General features: G+C 53.9%; 1 protein-coding gene across 2 annotated transcripts in view; it reads right to left on the bottom strand.

Moving 5' to 3' along the window:
* The window catches only part of LOC132386817 (protein unc-93 homolog B1-like), a 46,733-nt gene extending 26,031 nt beyond the window's left edge, over positions 1 to 20,702 (bottom strand). Inside the window, exons 1-4 of one of the 2 annotated variants that reach the window (XM_059959149.1) lie at positions 20,249 to 20,702; positions 16,348 to 16,501; positions 11,640 to 11,801; positions 6,872 to 7,001 (exon numbers count right to left, since the gene is read on the bottom strand). In XM_059959149.1, the coding sequence (XP_059815132.1) occupies positions 6,872 to 7,001; positions 11,640 to 11,801; positions 16,348 to 16,501; positions 20,249 to 20,687 (885 nt within the window). In that variant the 5' untranslated portion in view covers positions 20,688 to 20,702. Of the gene's footprint in view, positions 1 to 6,871; positions 7,002 to 11,639; positions 11,802 to 16,347; positions 16,502 to 19,208; positions 19,250 to 20,248 lie in introns of those variants that run through there. The other variant, XM_059959150.1, reaches the window with a different exon arrangement.
* Between the last annotated feature and the right edge of the window lie 6,798 nt (positions 20,703 to 27,500).

Here is a 27,500-nt window from a genome sequence, read left to right as displayed (position 1 = left end):
GTGTTGTAGATCAGAGGGACCTCGGGGTAGAGGGACACAGTTCTGTGAAAGTGGAGTCACAGGTAGACGGGGACCCTGGGGAGTGTTGTAGATCAGAGGGACCTCGGGGTACAGGGACACAGTTCTCTGAAAGTGCAGTCACAGGGAGACAGGGACCCTGGGGAGTGTTGTAGATCAGAGGGACCTCGGGGTAGAGGGACACAGTTCTGTGAAAGTGGAGTCACAGGTAGACGGGGACCCTGGGGAGTGTTGTAGATCAGAGGGACCTCGGGGTACAGGGACACGGTTCTCTGAAAGTGGAGTCACAGGTAGACGGGGACCCTGGGGAGTGTTGTAGATCAGAGGGACCTCGGGGTAGGGGGACACAGTTCTCTGAAAGTGGAGTCACAGGTAGACGGGGACCCTGGGGAGTGTTGTTGATCAGAGGGACCTCGGGATACAGGGACACGGTTCTGTGAACGTGGAGTCACAGGTAGACGGGGACCCTGGGGAGTGTTGTAGATCAGAGGGACCTCGGGGTAGAGGGACACAGTTCTCTGAAAGTGGAGTCACAGGTAGACGGGGACCCTGGGGAGTGTTGTAGATCAGAGGGACCTCGGGGTAGAGGGACACAGTTCTCTGAAAGTGGAGTCACAGGTAGACGGGGACCCTGGGGAGTGTTGTTGATCAGAGGGACCTCGGGATACAGGGACACAGTTCTCTGAAAGTGGAGTCACAGGTAGACGGGGACCCTGGGGAGTGTTGCAGATCAGAGGGACCTCGGGGTAGAGGGACACAGTTCTCTGAAAGTGGAGTCACAGGTAGACGGGGACCCTGGGGAGTGTTGTAGATCAGAGGGACCTCGGGGTAGAGGGACACAGTTCTCTGAAAGTGGAGTCACAGGTAGACGGGGACCCTGGGGAGTGTTGTAGATCAGAGGGACCTCGGGATACAGGGACACAGTTCTCTGAAAGTGGAGTCACAGGTAGACGGGGACCCTGGGGAGTGTTGTAGATCAGAGGGACCTCGGGGTAGAGGGACACAGTTCTGTGAAAGTGGAGTCACAGGTAGACGGGGACCCTGGGGAGTGTTGTAGATCAGAGGGACCTCGGGGTACAGGGACACAGTTCTCTGAAAGTGCAGTCACAGGGAGACAGGGACCCTGGGGAGTGTTGTAGATCAGAGGGACCTCGGGGTAGAGGGACACAGTTCTGTGAAAGTGGAGTCACAGGTAGACGGGGACCCTGGGGAGTGTTGTAGATCAGAGGGACCTCGGGGTAGAGGGACACAGTTCTGTGAAAGTGGAGTCACAGGTAGACGGGGACCCTGGGGAGTGTTGTAGATCAGAGGGACCTCGGGGTACAGGGACACAGTTCTCTGAAAGTGGAGTCACAGGTAGACGGGGACCCTGGGGAGTGTTGTAGATCAGAGGGACCTCGGGGTAGAGGGACACAGTTCTCTGAAACAGGAGTCACAGGGAGACAGGGACCCTGGGGAGTGTTGTAGATCAGAGGGACCTCGGGATACAGGGACACAGTTCTCTGAAAGTGGAGTCACAGGTAGACGGGGACCCTGGGGAGTGTTGTAGATCAGAGGGACCTCGGGGTAGAGGGACACAGTTCTGTGAAAGTGGAGTCACAGGTAGACGGGGACCCTGGGGAGTGTTGTAGATCAGAGGGACCTCGGGGTACAGGGACACAGTTCTCTGAAAGTGCAGTCACAGGGAGACAGGGACCCTGGGGAGTGTTGTAGATCAGAGGGACCTCGGGGTAGAGGGACACAGTTCTGTGAAAGTGGAGTCACAGGTAGACGGGGACCCTGGGGAGTGTTGTAGATCAGAGGGACCTCGGGGTAGAGGGACACAGTTCTGTGAAAGTGGAGTCACAGGTAGACGGGGACCCTGGGGAGTGTTGTAGATCAGAGGGACCTCGGGGTAGAGGGACACAGTTCTCTGAAAGTGGAGTCACAGGTAGACGGGGACCCTGGGGAGTGTTGTAGATCAGAGGGACCTCGGGGTAGAGGGACACAGTTCTCTGAAAGTGGAGTCACAGGTAGACGGGGACCCTGGGGAGTGTTGTAGATCAGAGGGACCTCGGGGTAGAGGGACACAGTTCTCTGAAAGTGGAGTCACAGGTAGACGGGGACCCTGGGGAGTGTTGTAGATCATAGGGACCTCGGGGTAGAGGGACACAGTTCTCTGAAAGTGGAGTCACAGGTAGACGGGGACACTGGGGAGTGTTGTAGATTAGAGGGACCTCGGGGTACAGGGACACAGTTCTGTGAAAGTGGAGTCACAGGTAGACGGGGACCCTGGGGAGTGTTGTAGATCAGAGGGACCTCGGGGTACAGGGACACAGTTCTGTGAAAGTGGAGTCACAGGTAGACGGGGACCCTGGGGAGTGTTGTAGATCAGAGGGACCTCGGGATACAGGGACACAGTTCTCTGAAAGTGGAGTCACAGGTAGACGGGGACCCTGGGGAGTGTTGTAGATCAGAGGGACCTCGGGGTTGAGGGACACGGTTCTCTGAAAGTGGAGTCACAGGTAGACGGGGACCCTGGGGAGTGTTGTAGATCAGAGGGACCTCGGGGTACAGGGACACAGTTCTGTGAAAGTGGAGTCACAGGTAGACGGGGCACCGGGTAGAGATGACGGGAGGTTGTGGTTGTGCCAGACGTCACTGAGGTTGGACTTGGATGTGGCACCGTGTGGGAAAGATGCTATTGAGCTGGAAAGGGTGCAGAGGGAGGTTTAGAGGGATACGGATGGTCCGTCTGTTGAAGGTGCTGCCAGAGGAAGTGGTCGAGGCAGGTACATTAACGACACTCGGACAGGGACACGGATAGGAAAGGTTTAGAGGGATACGGGTGGTCCGTCTGTGGAAGGAGCTGCCGGAGGAAGTGGTCGAGGCAGGTACATTAACGACACTCGGACAGGGACACGGATAGGAAAGGTTTAGAGGGATACGGGTGGTCCGTCTGTGGAAGGAGCTGCCGGAGGAAGTGGTCGAGGCAGGTACATTAACGACACTCGGACAGGGACACGGATAGGAAAGGTTTAGAGGGATACGGGTGGTCCGTCTGTGGAAGGAGCTGCCGGAGGAAGTGGTCGAGGCAGGTACATTAACGACACTCGGACAGGGACACGGATAGGAAAGGTTTAGAGTGATACGGGTGGTCCGTCTGTGGAAGGAGCTGCCGGAGGAAGTGGTCAAGGCAGGTACATTAACGACACTCGGACAGGGACACGGATAGTAAAGGTTTAGAGTGATATGGCCGTGGAAATAGGATGGGGTCGTACGGAGAGTCTGAGATTTCATGGACCTGATGGGCCGAAGGGCTAGTTTCTGTTCTCTGTGACCCTGCGTGCCCAAAATAAAACAGAGTGCCGCCCCACCCCTCTGCCCTGGAGGACCTGGGTCTCCTTGACACATCTGTTTTATTGACTTTGACCGTGTGTTACCATGAGGTATGGAGATCGAGGACATTGCACTGATAGAGTGCTTGCGTTCACTCTGTCTATAACCAGCATAATTTTATACACCTCTATCAAATCTCCCCTCATTCTCCTACGCTCCAGGGAATAAAGTCCTAACCTATTCAACCTTTCTCTGTAACTCAGTTTCTCAAGTCCCGGCAACATCCTTGTAAACCTTCTCTGCACTCTTTCAACCTTATTAATATCCTTCCTGTAATTAGGTGACCAAAACTGCTCACAATACTCCAAATTCGGTCTCATCAATGTCTTATACAACCTCACCATCACATTCCTTCTCTTATACTCAATACTTTGATTTATAAAGCCAATGTATCAAAAGCTCTCTTTACAACCCTATCTACTTGTGACGCCACTTTTAGGGGATTATGTACCTGTACTCCCAGATCCCCCTTTTCTACTGCACTCCTCGGTGTCCTATCATTTACCTTCTCTGTTCTACCTTTGTTTGACCTTCCGAAGTTCAATACTTCACACTTGTCCGCCTCAAGACACCAAGCACTTCCTCCTCTTTAATCTGTGTAAATTCCATGACCTCCCTACTTGTTTGCCTTAGGGTTAGGGTTAGGGTTAGGGTCCGCGTTGGAACTACATGAGCTATCCTCCAATCCTCCGGCACGTCACCAGTGGGTATCGACATTTTAAATATTTCTGCCACGGCCCCTGCAATTTCAACACTAGTCTCCTTCAAGGTCCGAGGGAATACCCTGTCAGGTCCTGGGGATTTATCTACTCTGATTTGCCTCAAGACACCAAGCACTTCCTCCTCTTTAATCTGTGTAAATTCCATGACCTCCCTACTTGTTTGCCTTGTTTCCATAGACTCCATTCCAGTTTCTCTAGTAAATACAGATGCAAAAAAAACCATTTAATATCTCTCCCATTTCTTTTGGTTCCATACATAGCCGACCACTCGGATCTTCAAGGGGATCAATTTTATCCCTTATTATCCTTTTGCTCTTAACACACCTGCAGAAGCTCTTCGGATTATCCTTCACCCTGACTGCCAAAGCTACCTCATGTCTTCTTTTAGCCCTCCTGATTTCTTTCTTAAGTATTTTCTTAATCTTTTTATACTCCTCAAGCATCTTATTTCCTCCCTGTTGCCTGTTATACATCTCCCTTCTTCTTTATCAGAGTTCCAATATCCCTCAATAGCCAAGGCTCCTTATTCTTATTCATTTTGCCTTTAACCCTGACAGGAGCATACAAACTCACTCTCCAAATTTCTCCTCTGAAGGCCTCCCACTTACCGATCACATCCTCGCCAGAGAACAACCTGTCCCAATCTACGTTTTTTAGATCCGTTCTCATTTCTTCAAATTTGGCCTTTTTCCAGTTTAGAACTTTAACCCGAGGACCGGATCTATCTTTATCCATGATCAAGTTGAAACTAATGGTGTTCTGATCACTGTACCCAAAGTGTTCCCCTACACACACTTCCGTCACCTGCCCTAACTCATTTCCGAATAGGAGATCTAATATTGCATCCTCCCTACTTGGTACATATATATATTGATTTAGAAAACTTTCCTGAACACATCTCACAAACTCTAACCCATCTAGACCTTTAACAGTATGGGAGTCCCAATCGATGTGTGGAAAATTAAGATCCCCTACAATCACAACTGTCATTAATGACACTCATACAGGGACATGGATAGGAAAGGTTTAGAGGGATACGGGTGGTCCATCTGTGGAAGGAGCTGCCGGAGGAAGTGGTCGAGGCAGGTACATTAACGACACTCATACAGGGACATGGATAGGAAAGGTTTAGAGGGATACGGGTGGTCCGTCTGTGGAAGGAGCTGCCGGAGGAAGTGGTCGAGGCAGGTACATTAACGACACTCGTACAGGGACACGGATGGGAAAGGGTTAGAGGGATACGGGTGGTCCGTCTGTGGAAGGAGCTGCCGGAGGAAGTGGTCGAGGCAGGTACATTAACGACACTCGGACAGGGACACGGATAGGAAAGGTTTAGAGGGATACGGGTGGTCCGTCTGTGGAAGGAGCTGCCGGAGGAAGTGGTCGAGGCAGGTACATTAACGACACTCGGACAGGGACACGGATAGGAAAGGTTTAGAGGGATACGGGTGGTCCGTCTGTGGAAGGAGCTGCCGGAGGAAGTGGTCGAGGCAGGTACATTAACGACACTCGGACAGGGACACAGATAGGAAAGGTTTAGAGGGATACGGGTGGTCCGTCTGTGGAACGAGCCCCCTCTCCCTCTCCAACGCAGGGTGACTCGGAAGGTGATGGGGAGCTGATTTCCTCTCCCTCTCTCTAACTCAAGATGGTTAACCTCAAAGGAGGTTCACAGAAATGATTCCAGGATTGAGCGGTCTGTCACACAAAGAGCGTTCGATGGCTCTGGGCCTGTACTCACTGGAATTCGGAATAATGGGGGGGGGGGGTCCTCATTGAAACCTGTTGCTGAAAGAGTGGATATGGAGAATCTAAGACCAGAGGGGACAGCCTCAGAATAGAGGGGCGTCCTGTTAGATCGGAAATGAGGAGGAATTTCTTTAGCCAGAGGGTGCTGAATCTGTGGAATTTGTTGCCAAAGAAGGCTATGGAGACAAAATCCTCTTTGTATATTGAAGGCAGAGGTTGATAGATTCCCGATGGGTCAGGGCATGAAGGGATACGGGAAGAAGGCAGGAGACTGGGGCTGAGAGGATCATCGCTCCCTCTCTCTCTCGACAGAGATGGAGAGAAGGTAATCTCTCTCTCGACAGAGATGGAGAGAAGGTAATCTCTCTCTCGACAGATGGAGAGAAGGTAATCTCTCTCTCGACAGAGATGGAGAGAAGGTAATCTCTCTCTCGATAGAGATGGAGAGAAGGTAATCTCTCTCTCGATAGAGATGGAGAGAAGGTAATCTCTCTCTCGACAGAGATGGAGAGAAGGTAATCTCTCTCTCGACAGAGATGGAGAGAAGGTAATCTCTCTCTCGACAGATGGAGAGAAGGTAATCCCTCCCTCGACAGAGATAGAGAGAAGGTAATCTCTCTCTCGACAGAGATGGAGAGAAGGTAATCTCTCTCTCGACAGAGATGGAGAGAAGGTAATCTCTCTCTCGACAGAGATGGAGAGAAGGTAATCTCTCTCTCGACAGAGATGGAGAGAAGGTAATCTCTCTCTCGACAGAGATGGAGAGAAGGTAATCTCTCTATCGACAGAGATGGAGAGAAGGTAATCCCTCTCTCGACAGAGATGGAGAGAAGGTAATCTCTCTCTCGACAGAGATGGAGAGAAGGTAATCTCTCTCTCGACAGAGATGGAGAAGGTAATCCCTCTCTCGACAGAGATGGAGAAGGTAATCCCTCTCTCGACAGAGATGGAGAGAAGGTAATCTCTCTCTCCCTCTCTCTCGCAGAACTTCGAACAAAACTTACGTTAAAGAAGAAGTAAAAGACACACTGGAAAGTGATGATGTGCTTGTGACAAACTCCTTTCGGCGGTTTCTTCTGCTCCTGAACGTGTTCCTCCTTGTAGTTGAGATACTCGTAGTACTTTTGAGCCATTCTGCAGAAATGAGCAAAAAATGTCCCGTCACACCCTCGGGTCCTGGGTCACACCTCACCATCCTGTCACACACACACACACACATACACATTCCCGGGATCCCCACCCCACCATAACTTGTGTGTGTGTGACACTCCCTCCACACCGTCCCATCACACACTCCCGGGGTCAGACACAGAGTGAATCTCCCTCCACACCGTCCCATCACACACTCCCGGGGTCAGACACAGAGTGAATCTCCCTCCACACCGTCCCATCACACACTCCCGGGGTCAGACACAGAGTGAATCTCCCTCCACACTGTCACATCACACACTCCCGGGGTCAGACAGAGTGAATCTCCCTCCACACCGTCCCATCACACACTCCCGGGGTCAGACACAGTGAATCTCCCTCCACACCGTCCCATCACACACTCCCGGGGTCAGACACAGAGTGAATCTCCCTCCACACCATCCCATCAGACACTCCCGGGGTCAGACACAGAGTGAATCTCCCTCCACACCGTACCCTCACACACTCCCGGGGTCGGACACAGAGTGAATCTCCCTCCACACCGTCCCATCACACACTCCCGGGGTCAGACACAGAGTGAATCTCCCTCCACACCGTCCCATCACACACTCCCGGGGTCAGACACAGAATGAATCTCCCTCCACACCGTCCCATCACAAACACCCACGGTCAGACACAGAGTGAATCTCCCTCCACACCGTCCCATCACACACTCCCGGGGTCAGACACAGAGTGAATCTCCCTCCACACCGTCCCATCACACACTCCCGGGGTCAGAGACAGAGTGAATCTCCCTCCACACCGTCCCATCACACACTCCCGGGGTCAGAGACAGAGTGAATCTCCCTCCACACTGTCACATCACACACTCCCGGGGTCAGACAGAGTGAATCTCCCTCCACACCGTCCCATCACACACTCCCGGGGTCAGACACAGTGAATCTCCCTCCACACCGTCCCATCACACACTCCCGGGGTCAGACACAGAGTGAATCTCCATCCACACCGTCCCGTCACACACTCCCGGGGTCAGACACAGAATGAATCTCCCTCCACACCGTCCCATCACAAACACCCACGGTCAGACACAGAGTGAATCTCCCTCCACACCGTCCCATCACACACTCCCGGGGTCAGACACAGTGAATCTCCCTCCACACCGTCCCATCACACACTCCCGGGGTCAGACACAGAGTGAATCTCCCTCCACACCGTCCCATCACACACTCCCGGGGTCAGACACAGTGAATCTCCCTCCACACCGTCCCATCACACACTCCCGGGGTCAGACACAGAGTGAATCTCCCTCCACACCGTCCCGTCACACACTCCCGGGGTCAGACACAGAATGAATCTCCCTCCACACCGTCCCATCACAAACACCCACGGTCAGACACAGAGTGAATCTCCCTCCACACCGTCCCATCACACACTCCCGGGGTCAGACACAGAGTGAATCTCCCTCCACACCGTCCCATCACACACTCCCGGGGTCAGACACAGAGTGAATCTCCCTCCACACCGTCCCATCACACACTCTTGGGGTCAGACACAGAGTGAATCTCCCTCCACACCGTCCCATCACACACTCCCGGGGTCAGACACAGAGTGAATCTCCCTCCTCACCGTCCCATCACACACTCCCGGGGTCAGACACAGAGTGAATCTCCCTCCTCACCGTCCCATCACACACTCCCGGGGTCAGACACAGAGTGAATCTCCCTCCACACCGTCCCATCACACACTCCCGGGGTCAGAGACAGAGTGAATCTCCCTCCACACCGTCCCATCACACACTCCCGGGGTCAGACACAGAGTGAATCTCCCTCCACACCGTCCCATCACACACTCCCGGGGTCAGAGACAGAGTGAATCTCCCTCCACACCGTCCCATCACACTCTCCCGGGGTCAGAGACAGAGTGAATCTCCCTCCACACCGTCCCGTCACACACTCCCGGGGTCAGACACAGAATGAATCTCCCTCCACACCGTCCCATCACACACTCCCGGGGTCAGACACAGAGTGAATCTCCCTCCACACCGTCCCATCACACACTCCCGGGGTCAGACACAGAGTGAATCTCCCTCCACACCGTCCCATCACACACTCCCGGGGTCAGACACAGAGTGAATCTCCCTCCACACCGTCCCATCACACACTCCCGGGGTCAGACACAGAGTGAATCTCCCTCCACACTGTCACATCACACACTCCCGGGGTCAGACAGAGTGAATCTCCCTCCACACCGTCCCATCACACACTCCCGGGGTCAGACACAGAGTGAATCTCCCTCCACACCGTCCCGTCACACACTCCCGGGGTCAGACACAGAGTGAATCTCCCTCCACACCGTCCCGTCACACACTCCCGGGGTCAGACACAGAATGAATCTCCCTCCACACCGTCCCATCACAAACACCCACGGTCAGACACAGAGTGAATCTCCCTCCACACCGTCCCATCACACACTCCCGGGGTCAGACACAGTGAATCTCCCTCCACACCGTCCCATCACACACTCCCGGGGTCAGAGACAGAGTGAATCTCCCTCCACACCGTCCCGTCACACACTCCCGGGGTCAGACACAGAATGAATCTCCCTCCACACCGTCCCATCACAAACACCCACGGTCAGACACAGAGTGAATCTCCCTCCACACCGTCCCATCACACACTCCCGGGGTCAGACACAGAGTGAATCTCCCTCCACACCGTCCCATCACACACTCCCGGGGTCAGACACAGAGTGAATCTCCCTCCACACCGTCCCATCACACACTCTTGGGGTCAGACACAGAGTGAATCTCCCTCCACACCGTCCCATCACACACTCCCGGGGTCAGACACAGAGTGAATCTCCCTCCTCACCGTCCCATCACACACTCCCGGGGTCAGACACAGAGTGAATCTCCCTCCTCACCGTCCCATCACACACTCCCGGGGTCAGACACAGAGTGAATCTCCCTCCACACCGTCCCATCACACACTCCCGGGGTCAGAGACAGAGTGAATCTCCCTCCACACCGTCCCATCACACACTCCCGGGGTCAGACACAGAGTGAATCTCCCTCCACACCGTCCCATCACACACTCCCGGGGTCAGAGACAGAGTGAATCTCCCTCCACACCGTCCCATCACACTCTCCCGGGGTCAGAGACAGAGTGAATCTCCCTCCACACCGTCCCGTCACACACTCCCGGGGTCAGACACAGAATGAATCTCCCTCCACACCGTCCCATCACACACTCCCGGGGTCAGACACAGAGTGAATCTCCCTCCACACCGTCCCATCACACACTCCCGGGGTCAGACACAGAGTGAATCTCCCTCCACACCGTCCCATCACACACTCCCGGGGTCAGACACAGAGTGAATCTCCCTCCACACCGTCCCATCACACCCTCCCGGGGTCAGACACAGAGTGAATCTCCCTCCACACCGTCCCATCACAAACACCCACGGTCAGACACAGAGTGAATCTCCCTCCACACCGTCCCATCACACACTCTTGGGGTCAGACACAGAGTGAATCTCCCTCCACACCGTCCCATCACACACTCCCGGGGTCAGACACAGAGTGAATCTCCCTCCTCACCGTCCCATCACACACTCCCGGGGTCAGACACAGAGTGAATCTCCCTCCACACCGTCCCATCACACACTCCCGGGGTCAGACACAGAGTGAATCTCCCTCCACACCGTCCCGTCACACACTCCCGGGGTCAGACACAGAGTGAATCTCCCTCCACACCGTCCCATCACACACTCCTGGGGTCAGACACAGAGTGACTCTCCATCCACACCGTCCCATCACAAACACCCGGGGTCAGACACAGAATGAATCTCCCTCCACACCGTCCCATCACACACTCCCGGGGTCAGACACAGAGTGAATCTCCCTCCACACCGTCCCATCACACCCTCCCGGGGTCAGACACAGAGTGAATCTCCCTCCACACCGTCCCATCACAAACACCCACGGTCAGACACAGAGTGAATCTCCCTCCACACCGTCCCATCACACACTCTTGGGGTCAGACACAGAGTGAATCTCCCTCCACACCGTCCCATCACACACTCCCGGGGTCAGACACAGAGTGAATCTCCCTCCTCACCGTCCCATCACACACTCCCTGGGTCAGACACAGAGTGAATCTCCCTCCTCACCGTCCCATCACACACTCCCGGGGTCAGACACAGAGTGAATCTCCCTCCACACCGTCCCATCACACACTCCCGGGGTCAGACACAGAGTGAATCTCCCTCCACACCGTCCCGTCACACACTCTCGGGGTCAGACACAGAGTGAATCTCCCTCCACACCGTCCCACCACACACTCCCGGGGTCAGACACAGAGTGAATCTCCCTCCACACCGTCCCATCACACACTCCCGGGGTCAGACACAGAGTGAATCTCCCTCCACACCGTCCCGTCACACACTCCCGGGGTCAGACACAGAGTGAATCTCCCTCCACACCGTCCCACCACACACTCCCAGGGTCAGACAGAGTGAATCTCTCTACACACCGTCCCACCACACACTCCCGGGGTCAGACACAGAGTGAATCTCCCTCCACACCGTCCCACCACACACTCCCGGGAATCAGTGAAGATGGACCTGGTTACGTAGTTCCCCATGGCTGCCCAGAGTGGGACAATCGCAGCTCCAATGGCGACAGCGGACGGGACCAGGGTGTAGTAACGCTCCCAGTAGTTGGTGGATACGAAGAGAGAGTAAATCCCCATGGCCAGGAATATCATCCACTTTGTGCCCAGGAACCTGGGGAGGGTGAGTGTCAGGGTGGGAGAGGATATCATTCCAATTCTCCCACTAATCTTCCAATCTACTCCCAGCCAGCCCAACCCTCCCTGGTCCAAATCTCATTCCAATACAAACCACCCTCAGCACAGCTCTGTCCATCCCAACTTTACCCCATTCAATGACTCCTCCTGCACCCGAATTCAACACTGACCACCCCAACATCTCCACCACATCCTCTCAGATGGGTGAGTGTCAGGGTGGGGCTGCTGGAGAGGATATCATTCCAATTCTCCCACATCCACCACATCCTCTCCCCTCTCCCACGGAAATATGTCCCAACCCAACACTGTCCATCCCAAAATGGGCGACAGGCAAACGGCCGATTAACTCAATAGTGTTTTGTATCATCTGTCGACACAAGCAGTGTGGTAGAAGTTCGAACCTGGGGGGGGGGGGCAGAAGGTGCTGGGGTATTTGCTATTACTTAGGAGAAAGCACTGGGGTACTTGCTGGATGTTTCCTATAGCGGGTGAGTCTCGGACCAGAGGACACAGATAGAGTGGATGTGGAGAGGATGTTTCCTGTAGTGGGGGAATCTAGGACCAGAGGACACAGATAGAGTGGATGTGGAGAGGATGTTTCCTATCGTGGGGGAGTCTAGGACCAGAGGACACAGATAGAGTGGGTGTGGAGAAGATGTTTCCTGTAGTGGGGGAGTCTAGGACCAGAGGACACAGATAGAGTGGATGTGGAGAGGATGTTTCCTATAGTGGGGGAGTCTAGGACCAGAGGACACAGATAGAGTGGATGTGGAGAGGATGTTTCCTGTAGTGGGGGAATCTAGGACCAGAGGACACAGATAGCGTGGATGTGGAGAGGATGTTTCCTGTAGTGGGGGAATCTAGGACCAGAGGATACAGATAGAGTGGATGTGGAGAGGATGTTTCCTGTAATGGGGGAGTCTAGGACCAGAGGACACAGATAGAGTGGATGTGAAGAAGATGTTTCCTGTAGTGGGGGAGTCTAGGACCAGAGGTCACAGATAGAGTGGATGTGGAGTGGATGTTTCCTGTAATGGGGGAGTCTGGGACCAGAGGACACAGATAGAGTGGATGTGGAGAGGATGTCTCCTATAGTTGGGGAGTCTAGGACCAGAGGATACAGATAGAGTGGATGTGGAGAGGATGTTTCCTATAGTGGGGGAGTCTAGGACCAGAGGACACAGATAGAGTGGATGTGGAGAGGATGTTTCCTGTAGTGGGGGAGTCTAGGACCAGAGGACAGAGATAGAGTGGATGTGGAGAGGATGTTTCCTATAGTGGGGGAGTCTAGGACCAGAGGACAGAGATAGAGTGGATGTGGAGAGGATGTTTCCTGTAGTGGGGGAGTCTAGGACCAGAGGACAGAGATAGAGTGGATGTGGAGAGGATGTTTCTTATAGTGGGGGAGTCTAGGACCAGAGGACAGAGATAGAGTGGATGTGGAGAGGATGTTTCCTGTAGTGGGGGAGTCTAGGACCAGAGGACACAGATAGAGTGGATGTGGAGAGGATGTTTCCTGTAGTGGGGGAGTCTAGGACCAGAGGACACAGATAGAGTGGATGTGGAGAGGATGTTTCCTGTAGTGGGGGAGTCTAGGACCAGAGGACACAGATAGAGTGGATGTGGAGAGGATGTTTCCTGTAGTGGGGGAGTCTGGGATCAGAGGACACAGAGAGAGTGGATATGGAGAGGATGTTTCCTGTAGTGGGGGAGTCTGGGATCAGAGGACACAGAGAGAGTGGATGTGGAGAGGATGTTTCCTGTAGTGGGGGAGTCTAGGACCAGAGGACACAGATAGAGTGGATGTGGAGAGGATGTTTCGCATAGTGGGGGAGTCTAGAACCAGAGGACACAGAGAGAGTGGATGTGGAGAGGATGTTTCCTGTAGTGGGGGAGTCTGGGATCAGAGGACACAGAGAGAGTGGATGTGGAGAGGATGTTTCCTGTAGTGGGGGAGTCTAGGACCAGAGGACACAGATAGAGTGGATGTGGAGAGGATGTTTCCCATAGTGGGGGAGTCTGGGACAAGAGGTATAACACCCTGGGAAAGGTTTCACTGTGGACGTAATGGTGTTTTTTGTGGAAACGGTGTTTGGGTTCTGGTTCGAGATAACGTTTGTTTTTGAACGGGAGCCGTCCAACCAGGGGAGGGTGTTTCCGTGTTGTGTGCCTGACACCAGGGTGATCCGGGTCTCTCGTTCGGCGGGAGATGGAGGGAGACGACGCTGGAGCAGGGGAAAGGCCCGACGGAGGGTGGAGGGATGGAAGGAGGATCGGTGAGGGAGGAACCGTGAGTTCCAACTTGTGCACGTTAGTCTGGTTCATTAAAATGGGCCCTTTTCTTCCTGTTTTTCTTCACTAACTCTTTCGTCAAATGAAGAATTATGAAGCTAAATCGTTTAATTGTACCCAGTGTACTGTCTGTTATTTCATGGTACTGATCTGTAACAAGGCTGTTTCCGTGCTGTAATTGTTATGTGGAACTCAGGGGGAGAGATTATTGAAGGGTTTTCTCTGAAGGAAGATTCGATGGAGGCTGGGTAAGACGAGGGAACACGTACCAATCCTCACCGAGGGATCAGAAGTGGAGGGAATGAGCAGCCTGTTTCCGTGCTGTAATTGTTATGTGGAAGTCAGGGGGAAAGATTATTGAAGGGTTTTCTCTCGAGCAGCGGAAGGTGAGGGAAGAGGTATATGAGATCACAGAGGCTGATCCTGACTGTGGACATTGGGGGGGTGTATTCAGGTCTGCCTCTACGCTGCGGTGCCTGAACCTCGACCGGCTGCGCCAAGTCCACATGGGCTGGTTTGAGTCGGTCCACCGTGAAAACCTCCTCTCTCCCCCCAACAGGCAGCCTGTTTCTGTGCTGTAATTGTTATGTGGAACTCGGGGGGAGAGATTATTGAAGGGTTTTCTCTGAAGGAAGATACGATGGAGGCTGGGTAAGTCGAGGGACCATGTACCGATCCTCACTGAGGGATCAGAAGTGGAGGGAGTGAGCAGCCTGTTTCCGTGTTGTAATTGTTATGGGGTTATATGGGTTTCGGGATGTGGACCCGCATCTCAATCTCACCCGTCTGGCAGGGCCAGAGATCGTCTTGTCTACACTTAGGCCGCAGGCAGAGCCCGAGGGTTACAGAGGGCACAGCCTCAGAATAGAATGCAGATAAAGAGGAATTTCTTCCCCCAGAGGTGGTCTTGTTTATTATTTATTGTAGGGCCTGCGCTGTTTTGTGCACTTTATGCACTCCTGGGTAGGTCTGTGTTCTAGCGTAGCTGTTGTGTGTTTTTTTTTTCTATGTGTTGTTTTTTTTTATGTGGTTCAGTCTAGTTTTTGTACTGGGTCATGGTTCTGAAAAACGTTGTCTCGTTTTTACTGTGTACTGTACCAGCAGTTATGGTCAAAATGACAATAGAAGTGACTTGATTTCTTCAGCCAGAGGGAGGTGAATTTCTACAATTCATTGCACACAGTTGGCTGTGAAGCCAGGTCATTGGGCGTGTTTACGGCAGAGGTAGACAAATACCTGGTTAGTCCGGGAGTGCAAATTTACGGGGAGAAGGCAGGAAATGGGGTTGAGAGGGAAATGGATCAGCCATGATGAAATGGCAGAACAGATTCGATGAGCTGAATGGCTTAATTCTGTTCCTATCTCTTATAGTCCCAGCCTTACCCCACCCAAAAATCCCTTACCCATCCTCCCCACCCATAGAAAAACATTATATCCCAACTGAACCCCACCCGACTCAACACCCCACCCAATATGCTCTTCTCCATCACACCCAACCCAACCCTCCACACACAAAATAGCCCAACCCAACACTATCCATCCTAACTTAACCCTACCCAAAGACCCATTCCCCACTCCTCCACATCCCATCCCCACCCCAACCCAACCCCACCCATACAAATATATTCCAATGGAACTCTGCCCCACCCACCCCCATCCCAATCTAACATGGCCTAACCCAACATCCCCACCCAAACCCATCCTCACCCCAACCCAACCCCACCCATACAAATATATTCCAGTGGAAATCCGCCCTTACCCCAGCCAACCCCACCCTCCGCATCCCAACCCAACATCCCATCCTCACCCCAACCCCAACCCCAGCCATACAAATATATTCCAGTGGAAATCCGCCCCACCCACCCCCATCCCAATCTAACATGGCCTAACCCAACATCCCCACCCAAACCCCTCAACCCAACCCAACCGAAACCCAACCCAACCCCACCCTTACAAATATATTCCAGTGGAAATCCGCCCCACCCACCTCCATCCCAAAACAACATGGCCTAACCCAACATCTCTCCCAAATCGCCAGCCAACCCAAAATCCAACCATAGAAACATATCCCAAATGAACCCCAACCCAGTGCTAGCCGATCCCAGCCCGACCCCACCTCGTGAACCTTTCCCCAACGCTCGCCATCCCAAAGCTAAGCCTGAACCGCCCAACCATCCCCATCCGCCTGCACACCCTTGCCCAGCTATCACCGGGAGGGCCAGCCCACCTACCTGATGAGGACAGGGGTGTAGAGCAGCGCCACGATGGGGGTGACATTGATCCCCATCAGCATCTTCCTGTCGATGTCCTGCAGACCCAGGTTGCCGTACTTGACCTCCCGGTACGTCTCGTCATAGTGCAGGATCAACTGTACCTGCAGGAGCCCTGGGCGGGAGGACACACAACATGCGGTATGGGACACGGGGCGTACAGGGAGAGTTTACCTCGAGACTGTGTTTACAGTGACCCCAGGGCCCAGACAAGGGATCTACCCAGGTAGATGGCATAGATCAGCAAGGTACCCACAGTGGCACACACCCCGGCCCAGGGCACCTACCCAGGTAGACGGCATAGATCAGCATGGAGCCCACAATGGCACACACCCCGGCCCAGGGCACCTACCCAGGTAGACGGCGTAGATCAGCATGGTACCCACACTGGCACACACCCCGGCCCAGGGCACCTACCCAGGTAGACGGTGTAGATCAGCATGGTACCCACACTGGCACACACCCCGGCCCAGGGCACCTACCCAGGTAGACGGCGTAGATCAGCATGGTACCCACACTGGCACACACCCCGGCCCAGGGCACCTACCCAGGTAGACGGCGTAGATCAGCATGGAGCCCACACTGGCACACACCCCGGCCCAGGGCACCTACCCAGGTAGACGGCGTAGATCAGCATGGAGCCCACACTGGCACACACCCCGGCCCAGGGCACCTACCCAGGTAGACGGCGTAGATCAGCATGGTACCCACACTGGCACACACCCCGGCCCAGGGCACCTACCCAGGTAGACGGTGTAGATCAGCATGGTACCCACAGTGGCACACACCCCGGCCCAGGGCACCTACCCAGGTAGACGGTGTAGATCAGCATGGTACCCACACTGGTACACACCCCGGCCCAGGGCACCTACCCAGGTAGATGGCATAGATCAGCAAGGTACCCACAGTGGCACACACCCCGGCCCAGGGCACCTACCCAGGTAGACGGCATAGATCAGCATGGAGCCCACAGTGGCACACACCCCGGCCCAGGGCACCTACCCAGGTAGACGGCGTAGATCAGCATAGAGCCCACACTGGCACACACCCCGGCCCAGGGTACCTACCCAGGTAGACGGTGTAGATCAACATGGAGCCCACACTGGCACACACCCCGGCCCAGGGCACCTACCCAGGTAGACGGTGTAGATCAACATGGAGCCCACACTGGCACACACCCCGGCCCAGGGCACCTACCCAGGTAGATGGCATAGATCAACAAGGTACCCACACTGGCACACACCCCGGCCCAGGGTACCTACCCAGGTAGATGGCATAGATCAACATGGAGCCCACACTGGCACACACCCCGGCCCAGGGCACCTACCCAGGTAGACGGTGTAGATCAACATCGAGCCCACACTGGTACACACCCCGGCCCAGGGCACCTACCCAGGTAGACGGCGTAGATCAGCATGGTACCCACACTGGCACACACCCCGGCCCAGGGCACCTACCCAGGTAGACGGCGTAGATCAGCATGGTACCCACACTGGTACACACCCCGGCCCAGGGCACCTACCCAGGTAGACGGTGTAGATCAGCATGGAGCCCACACTGGCACACACCCCGGCCCAGGGCACCTACCCAGGTAGACGGCGTAGATCAACAAGGTACCCACACTGGCACACACCCCGGCCCAGGGCACCTACCCAGGTAGACGGCGTAGATCAGCATGGAGCCCACACTGGCACACACCCCGGCCCAGGGCACCTACCCAGGTAGACGGCGTAGATCAACATGGAGCCCACACTGGCACACACCCCGGCCCAGGGCACCTACCCAGGTAGACGGCGTAGATCAGCATGGAGCCCACACTGGCACACACCCCGGCCCAGGGCACCTACCCAGGTAGACGGCGTAGATCAGCATGGTACCCACACTGGCACACACCCCGGCCCAGGGCACCTACCCAGGTAGACGGTGTAGATCAGCATGGAGCCCACACTGGCACACACCCCGGCCCAGGGCACCTACCCAGGTAGACGGCGTAGATCAGCATGGTACCCACACTGGCACACACCCCGGCCCAGGGCACCTACCCAGGTAGACGGTGTAGATCAGCATGGAGCCCACACTGGCACACACCCCGGCCCAGGGCACCTACCCAGGTAGACGGCGTAGATCAGCATGGAGCCCACACTGGCACACACCCCAGCCCAGGGCACCTACCCAGGTAGACGGCTTAGATCAACATGGAGCCCACACTGGCACACACCCCGGCCCAGGGCACCTACCCAGGTAGACGGCTTAGATCAACATGGAGCCCACACTGGCACACACCCTGGCCCAGGGCACCTACCCAGGTAGACGGCGTAGATCAGCATGGAGCCCACACTGGCACACACCCCGGCCCAGGGCACCTACCCAGGTAGACGGCTTAGATCAACATGGAGCCCACACTGGCACACACCCTGGCCCAGGGCACCTACCCAGGTAGACGGCGTAGATCAACATGGAGCCCACACTGGCACACACCCCGGCCCAGGGCACCTACCCAGGTAGACGGCGTAGATCAGCATGGAGCCCACACTGGTACACACCCCGGCCCAGGGCACCTACCCAGGTAGACGGCGTAGATCAGCATGGAGCCCACACTGGCACACACCCCGGCCCAGGGCACCTACCCAGGTAGACGGCGTAGATCAACATGGAGCCCACACTGGCACACACCCCGGCCCAGGGCATCTACCCAGGTAGACAGCGTAGATCAACATGGAGCCCACACTGGCACACACCCCGGCCCAGGGCACCTACCCAGGTAGACGGCGTAGATCAACATGGAGCCCACACTGGCACACACCCCGGCCCAGGGCACCTACCCAGGTAGACGGCGTAGATCAGCATGGTGCCCACACTGGCACACACCCCGGCCCAGGGCACCTACCCAGGTAGACGGCGTAGATCAGCATGGAGCCCACACTGGTACACACCCCGGCCCAGGGCACCTACCCAGGTAGACGGTGTAGATCAGCATGGTACCCACACTGGTACACACCCCGGCCCAGGGCACCTACCCAGGTAGACGGTGTAGATCAGCATGGTACCCACACTGGTACACACCCCGGCCCAGGGCACCTACCCAGGTAGACGGCGTAGATCAGCATGGTGCCCACACTGGCACACACCCCGGCCCAGGGCACCTACCCAGGTAGACGGCGTAGATCAGCATGGTGCCCACACTGGCACACACCCCGGCCCAGGGCACCTACCCAGGTAGACGGCGTAGATCAGCATGGTGCCCACACTGGCACACACCCCGGCCCAGGGCACCTACCCAGGTAGACGGCGTAGATCAGCATGGAGCCCACACTGGCACACACCCCGGCCCAGGGCACCTACCCAGGTAGACGGCGTAGATCAGCATGGTGCCCACACTGGCACACACCCCGGCCCAGGGCACCTACCCAGGTAGACGGCGTAGATCAGCATGGAGCCCACACTGGCACACACCCCGGCCCAGGGCACCTACCCAGGTAGACGGCGTAGATCAGCATGGTACCCACACTGGCACACACCCCGGCCCAGGGCACCTACCCAGGTAGACGGCGTAGATCAGCATGGAGCCCACACTGGCACACACCCCGGCCCAGGGCACCTACCCAGGTAGACGGCGTAGATCAGCATGGTGCCCACACTGGCACACACCCCGGCCCAGGGCACCTACCCAGGTAGACGGCGTAGATCAGCATGGAGCCCACACTGGCACACACCCCGGCCCAGGGCACCTACCCAGGTAGACGGCGTAGATCAGCATGGTGCCCACACTGGCACACACCCCGGCCCAGGGCACCTACCCAGGTAGATGGCGTAGATCAGCATGGAGCCCACACTGGCACACACCCCGGCCCAGGGCACCTACCCAGGTAGACGGCGTAGATCAGCATGGTGCCCACACTGGCACACACCAGGTTCTTGATGACGAACAAACGCTTGCGGCGAAAGTACTTGTGCTCCTCCTCCTCCTCGTTGTAATCCTGACCCATAAAGTCATCGATCTGCTGGGACGGGGAACAGAGGGTCAGAGACGAGGTCCGCCCAGCGTCTGTGGAGGGAGAACGCTCCAGGCCGGGAATGGAAGGACAAGGGGAGAGCGTGCAAGCTGGCAGGAGACAGGTGAGGGGGTTGTGGGGGGAAGGACGATGAGTAGAGAAGGTAAAGGTTTTGCTGAAACTGGAGAGGGTTCCAAGGAGCTTCACGGAATTGATTCCGGGATTGAAAGTCCTGACATATGAAGAACGTTTGATGGTTTTGGACCTGTGTACTCTCCGGAATTTCAGAACAGTGCGGGGCAACGGCATTAAAACCTATCTAATGGTGAAAGAGCTCGATAGAGTGGATGTGGAGAGGATGTTTCCTATAGTGGGGGAGTCTAGGACCAGAGGACACAGATAGAGTGGATGTGGAGAGGATGTTTCCTGTAATGGGGGAGTCTAGGACCAGAGGACACAGATAGAGTGGATGTGAAGAAGATGTTTCCTGTAGTGGGGGAGTCTAGGACCAGAGGTCACAGATAGAGTGGATGTGGAGAGGATGTTTCCTATAGTGGGGGAGTCTAGGACCAGAGGACACAGATAGAGTGGATGTGGAGAGGATGTTTCCTGTAGTGGGAGAGTCTAGGACCAAAGGACACAAATAGACTGGATGTGGAGAGGATGTTTCCTGTAGTGGGGGAGTCTAGGACCAGAGGACACAGATAGAGTGGATGTGGAGAGGATGTTTCCTGTAGTGGAGGAGTCTAGGACCAGAGGACACAGATAGAGTGGATGTGGAGAGGATGTTTCCTATAGTGGGGGAGTCTAGGACCAGAGGACACAGATAGAGTGGATGTGGAGAGGATGTTTCCTGTAGTGGGGGAGTCTAGGACCAGAGGACACAGATAGAGTGGATGTGAAGAGGATGTTTTCTATAGTGGGGGAGTCTAGGACCAGAGGACACAGATAGAGTGGATGTGGAGAGGATGTTTCCTATAGTGGGGGAATCTAGGACCAGAGGACACAGATAGAGTGGATGTGGAGAGGATGTTTCCTATAGTGGGGGAATCTAGGACCAGAGGACACAGATAGAGTGGATGTGGAGAGGATGTTTCCTGTAGTGGGGGGAGTCTAGAACCAGAGGACACAGATAGAGTGGATGTGGAGAGGATGTTTACTATAGTGGGGGGAGTCTAGAACCAGAGGACACCGAGAGAGTGGATGTGGAGAGGATGTTTCCTGTAGTGGGGGAGTCTAGGACCAAAGGACACAGATAGACTGGATGTGGAGAGGATGTTTCCTGTAGTGGGGGAGTCTAGGACCAAAGGACACAGATAGAGTGGATGTGGAGAGGATGTTTCCTGTAGTGGGGGAGTCTAGGACCAGAGGACACAGATAGAGTGGATGTGGAGAGGATGTTTCCTGTAGTGGGGGAGTCTAGGACCAGAGGACACAGATAGAGTGGATGTGGAGAGGATGTTTCCTGTAGTGGGGGAGTCTAGGACCAGAGGACACAGATAGAGTGGATGTGGAGAGGATGTTTCCTGTAGTGGAGGAGTCTAGGACCAGAGGACACAGATAGAGTGGATGTGGAGAGGATGTTTCCTGTAGTAGGGGAGTCTGGGACCAGAGGACACAGATAGAGTGGATGTGGAGAGGATGTTTCCTATAGTGGGGGAGTCTAGGACCAGAGGTCACAGCCTCAGAATTGAGGGAAGTCCATTTGGAACAGAGATGAGGAGGAATTTCTTTAGCCAGAGAGAGGAGAATCTGTGGAATTCCTTGACTGGTCAGGACATGGAGGGATACGGGGAGAACCCATGACCTCTGTTTTTTTTTCTCCCCTGGCCTCAGTGGAAAAAGCCTGCTTGCATTCACTCAGGGACTCTTCATCTCACGTTACAACCATAGAACATTCCAGCACAGAAACAGGCCTTTTGGCCCTTCTTGGCTGTGCCGAGCCATTTTTCTGCCAAGTCCCACTGACCTGCACCTGGCCCGTATCCCTCCAAACCCCTCTCATCCGTGTACCTGTCCGAGTTTTTCTTAAACGTTGAAAGTGAGCCACATCGTCCACAAAACTGTTTCTTTCACTTCTTTGATGTCTTCGTTTTTACACAGAACACAGAAATCTACAGCACATGACAGGCCCTTCGGCCCACAATGTCGTGCCAGCCATGTAACCTACCCTAGAAACTGCCTGGAATTTCCCTGGCGTATAGTCCTCAATTTCTCTCAGCTCCATGTACCTATCCAGGAGTCTCTTTAAAGACCCCATCGTATCCACCTCCACCACCGCCAGTGGCAGGGTGTTCCATGCTCCCACTGCTCTCTGCGTGAAAAACTTACTCCTGACGTCCCCTCAGTACCTGTTTCCAAGCACCTTAAAACTAAATGGTGAAACCTCGTGTTCAGCATTTCCTCCCCGGGAAAAAGCCTCCGACTATCCACACGATCAATGCCTCTCGTCATCTTGCACACCTCTGTCTTCATCACTCGACCTATTCTCATAAGGCACACCCTCCAATCCAGGCAGCATCCTTGTAAATCTCCTCTGCACTCTCTCTACAGTATCGACAACCTTCCTGCAGTGAGGTGACCAGAACTAAACACAAGTGGGGTCTAAGCAAGCTCTTATATACGAGGGCTGATTGATAAGTTCGTGGCCTAAGGTAGGAGGAGTCTATTTTAGAAAACCGAGCACATTTATTTTTCAACATGGTCCCCTCCTGCATTTACACACTTAGTCCAGCAGTCGTGGAGCAGACGGATCTTGGACCTCCAGAAAGTGTCCACATCAGGGGTGATTGATAAGTTTGTGGCCTAAGGTAGAAGGAGATGTTCTACAGCTCTCGTTACATGCACATATAGTTCCACTCTTTTGAGTGTTTATGCAGAAAATTTGGAGTTAATAACATATCCTTCTACCTTAGGCCACGGACCTATCAATCACCCCTCGTAGCTGTAACTACCTCCTGGCTCTTCAACTCAATCCCATGGCTGATGAAGGCCAATACACCGTACGCCTTCTTAACCACAGAGTCAACCTGCGCAGCTGCTTTGAGTGCCCAGGATCCCTCTGATCCTCCACACTGACAAGTTTCTTACCATTTATATTATATTCTGCCATCATATTTGACCTACCAAAATGAACCATTTCACACTTATCGGGGTTGAACTCCATCTGCCACTTCTCAGCCCAGTTCTGCATCCTATCAATGTCCCACTGTAACCTCTGACAGCCCTCCACACTATCCACAACACCCCCAACCTGTGTGTCATCAGCAAATTTACTAACCCATCCCTCCACTTCCTCATCCAGGTCATTTATAAAAATCACTAAGAGTAAGGGTCCCAGAACAGATTCCAGTGGAACACCACTGGTCACCGACCTCCATGCAGAGTACGAACCATGTGATCTGTTGCTGTTCAACGCCTGTAATCTACAGTCCTGCGGGGTGTTCTCGGGCCTTGAACCACTCTTCAACGCCTGTAATCTACAGTCCTGCGGGGTGTTCTCGGGCCTTGAACCACTCTTCAACGCCTGTAATCTACAGTCCTGCGGGGTGTTCTCGGGCCTTGAACCACTCTTCAACGCCTGTAATCTACAGTCCTGCGGGGTGTTCTCGGGCCTTGAACCACTCTTCAACGCCTGTAATCTACAGTCCTGCGGGGTGTTCTCGGGCCTTGAACCACTCTTCAACGCCTGTAATCTACAGTCCTGCGGGGTGTTCTCGGGCCTTGAACCACTCTTCAACGCCTGTAATCTACAGTCCTGCGGGGTGTTCTCGGGCCTTGAACCACTCTTCAACGCCTGTAATCTACAGTCCTGCGGGGTGTTCTCGGGCCTTGAACCACTCTTCAACGCCTGTAATCTACAGTCCTGCGGGGTGTTCTCGGGCCTTGAACCACTCTTCAACGCCTGTAATCTACAGTCCTGCGGGGTGTTCTCGGGCCTTGAACCACTGTTCAACACCTGTAATCTACAGTCCTGCGGGGTGTTCTCGGGCCTTGAACCACTCTTCAACGCCTGTAATCTACAGTCCTGCGGGGTGTTCTCGGGCCTTGAACCACTCTTCAACGCCTGTAATCTACAGTCCTGCGGGGTGTTCTCGGGCCTTGAACCACTCTTCAACGCCTGTAATCTACAGTCCTGCGGGGTGTTCTCGGGCCTTGAACCACTCTTCAACGCCTGTAATCTACAGTCCTGCGGGGTGTTCTCGGGCCTTGAACCACTCTTCAACACCTGTAATCTACAGTCCTGCGGGGTGTTCTCGGGCCTTAAACCACTCTTCAACGCCTGTAATCTACAGTCCTGCGGGGTGTTCTCGGGCCTTGAACCACTCTTCAACGCCTGTAATCTACAGTCCTGCGGGGTGTTCTCGGGCCTTGCTGTCTCCAAGAGGGTTCGACATAGGAACAGTAAAGGAACAGCAGTTATAATGGGTGACTTCAATCTACATATAGATTGGTTGAACCAAATTGGTAAGGGTGCTGAGGAAGAGGATTTCTTGGAATGTATGCGGGATGGTTTTCTGAACCAACATGTTGAGAAACCAACTAGACAGCAGGCCATTCCAGACTGGGTATTGAGCAATGAGGAAGGGTTAGTTAGCAATCTTGTCATGCGAGGCCCCTTGGGTAAGAGTGACCATAATATGGTGGAATTCTTCATTAAGATGGAGAGTGATATAGTTAGTTCAGAAACAAAGGTTCTGAACTTAAAGAAGGGTAACTTTGAAGGTATGAGACATGAATTAGCTAAGGTAGACTGGCAAATGATACTTAAAAGGATTGACTGCGGATATGCAATGGCAAGCATTTAAAGATCGCATGGATGAACTACAACAATTGGCAAAAGAATAAACCAGGGAAGGCAGTGCACCCGTAGCTGATGAGGGAAATTAGGGATAGTATCAAGTCCAAAGAAGAAACATTTAAATTAGCAAAAAAAGCGGCACACCTGAGGACTGGGAGAAATTCAGAGACCAGCAGAGGAGGACAAAGGGCTTAATTAGGAAAGGGAAAAAAGATTATGAGAGAAGGCTGGCAGGGAACATAAAAACTGACTGTAAAAGCTTTTATAGATATGTGAAAAGAAAAAGATTGGTCAAGACAAATGTAGGTCCTTTACAGTCAGAAACAGGTGAATTGATCATAGGAACAAGGACATGGCAGACCAATTGAATAACTACTTTGGTTCTGTCTTCACTAAGGAGGACATAAATAATCTTCCGGAAATAGTAAGGGACCGAGGGTCTAGTGAGATGGAGGAACTGAGGGAAATACATGTTAGTAGGGAAGTGGTGTTAGGTAAATTGAAGGGATTAAAGGCAGATAAATCCCCAGGGCTAGATGGTCTGCATCCCAGAGTGCTTAAGGAAGTAGCCCAAGAAATAGTGGATGCATTGGTGATAATTTTTCAAAACTCCAAAAGGAATGTGCAACGAGACCTGGGTGTCATTGTACATCAGTCATTGAAGGTGGGCATGCAGGTACAGCAGGCAGTGAAAAAGGCAAATGGTATGTTGGCATTCATAGCAAAAGGATTTGAGTACAGGAGCAGGGAGGTTCTACTGCAGTTGTACAAGGCCTTGGTGAAACCGCACCTAGAGTATTGTGTGCAGTTTGGTCCCCTAATCTGAGGAAAGACATTCTTGCCATAGAGGGAGTACAGAGAAGGTTCACCAGATTGATTCCTGGGATGGCAGGACTTTCATATGAAGAAAGACTGGATCGACTGGGATTATACTGACTGGAATTTAGAAGATTGAGGGGGATCTTATTGAAACGTATAAAATTCTAAAGGGATTGGACAGGCTAGATGCAGGAAGATTGTTTCCGATGTTGGGGAAGTCCAGAACGAGGGGTCACAGTTTAAGGATAAAGGGGAAGCCTTTTAGGACCGAGATGAGGAAAAACTTCTTCACACAGAGAGTGGTGAATCTGTGGAATTCTCTGCCATAGGAAACAGTTGAGGCCGGTTCACTGGCTATGTTTAGGAGGGAGTTAGATATGGCCCTTGTGGGTAAAGGGATCAGGGGGTATGGAGAGAAAGCAGGTACAGGGTTCTGAGTTGGATGATCAGCCATGATCGTACTGGATGGTGGTGCAGGCTCGAAGGGCCGAATGGCCTGCTCCTGCACCTACTGTCTGTGTTTCTATGACATGCGGCGGGGAGGCCAGAAAGCCAGGAGCCAACGTTTGACTCCATTTTTCACCGATCTTACCCATTAGATAGATAGCTAGATACTTCACTGACCCCAAAGGAAAGTACAGTGTCACAGCAGCAGTGCAAGTGTACAGACTTGGAAATATTAGAAAAGAAGTCAGAAGAATAAAAAATAAATGACCACAAACATTTGTGGTCATGTGGGGGGGGGTCATCACTTCTCCAGCTACAGGTTGACTCGTTATAGACACTAACAGCCCAGGGTAGGAGTGACCTCGTACAGGTTGTTTCGGTCTGTTACTGAAAGTGTTCCTCCGTTCAGCCAAGGTGGCGTGCAGAGGGCGAGAAGCATTGTCCAGAATCGCCAGGGTTTTCCGGAGTGTCCAGTTAACGGAGCCGGCCCTTCCCATCGGTTCACTCAGCCCGTGTTCATCCACCGCACCGGAGACCGTACCGGCGACAACAGACCGGCAGGTCGTGCGACGGAGAGGCCTGCACGCTCCGAGGGAGGCAGAGGCGACTCTGGCCCTTCTTGTACACAGCCTCTGTGTTGGCGCTCCACTCCAGGCATACCCCAGGTACACGTAGGCCCTAATGCCTCTCACTGCAAGAGGGTTTCTGCGTACGAGGGTCTCTCTCTCTCAGGATGTCTTTGTGTCCAGTCTCTCTCTCTCTCTCCCGCCCGCCCCCCCCCCCCCCCCCGATGCTCTCGAGGGATGTCCTTGTGATTTCTCTCTCTCTCTCTCTCTCTCCCCCTTGATGCTGTCGGGGATGGTTCTGAAGCAAGGTTTAATTGATGCGGCTTGTAGATCGGATTCTAATTCACATCATGGTGCATCCTGGTTTCTGCTTTTCTGTTGATGGTTCGAATCAGGGCAGCCTGCTGAAATCCACATACACTACATCCTCTGCTCTTCCATCATCAATGTGTTTAGTCACGTCCTCAAAAAATTCAATCGGGCTCAGCA

Source organism: Hypanus sabinus, unplaced genomic scaffold (genome assembly GCF_030144855.1).
Source record: "Hypanus sabinus isolate sHypSab1 unplaced genomic scaffold, sHypSab1.hap1 scaffold_1319, whole genome shotgun sequence".
NCBI classification, from domain to species: Eukaryota; Metazoa; Chordata; class Chondrichthyes; order Myliobatiformes; family Dasyatidae; genus Hypanus; species Hypanus sabinus.
Note: the sequence above shows the minus strand (reverse complement) of the source record. Positions and strands in the feature narration are given on the sequence as shown.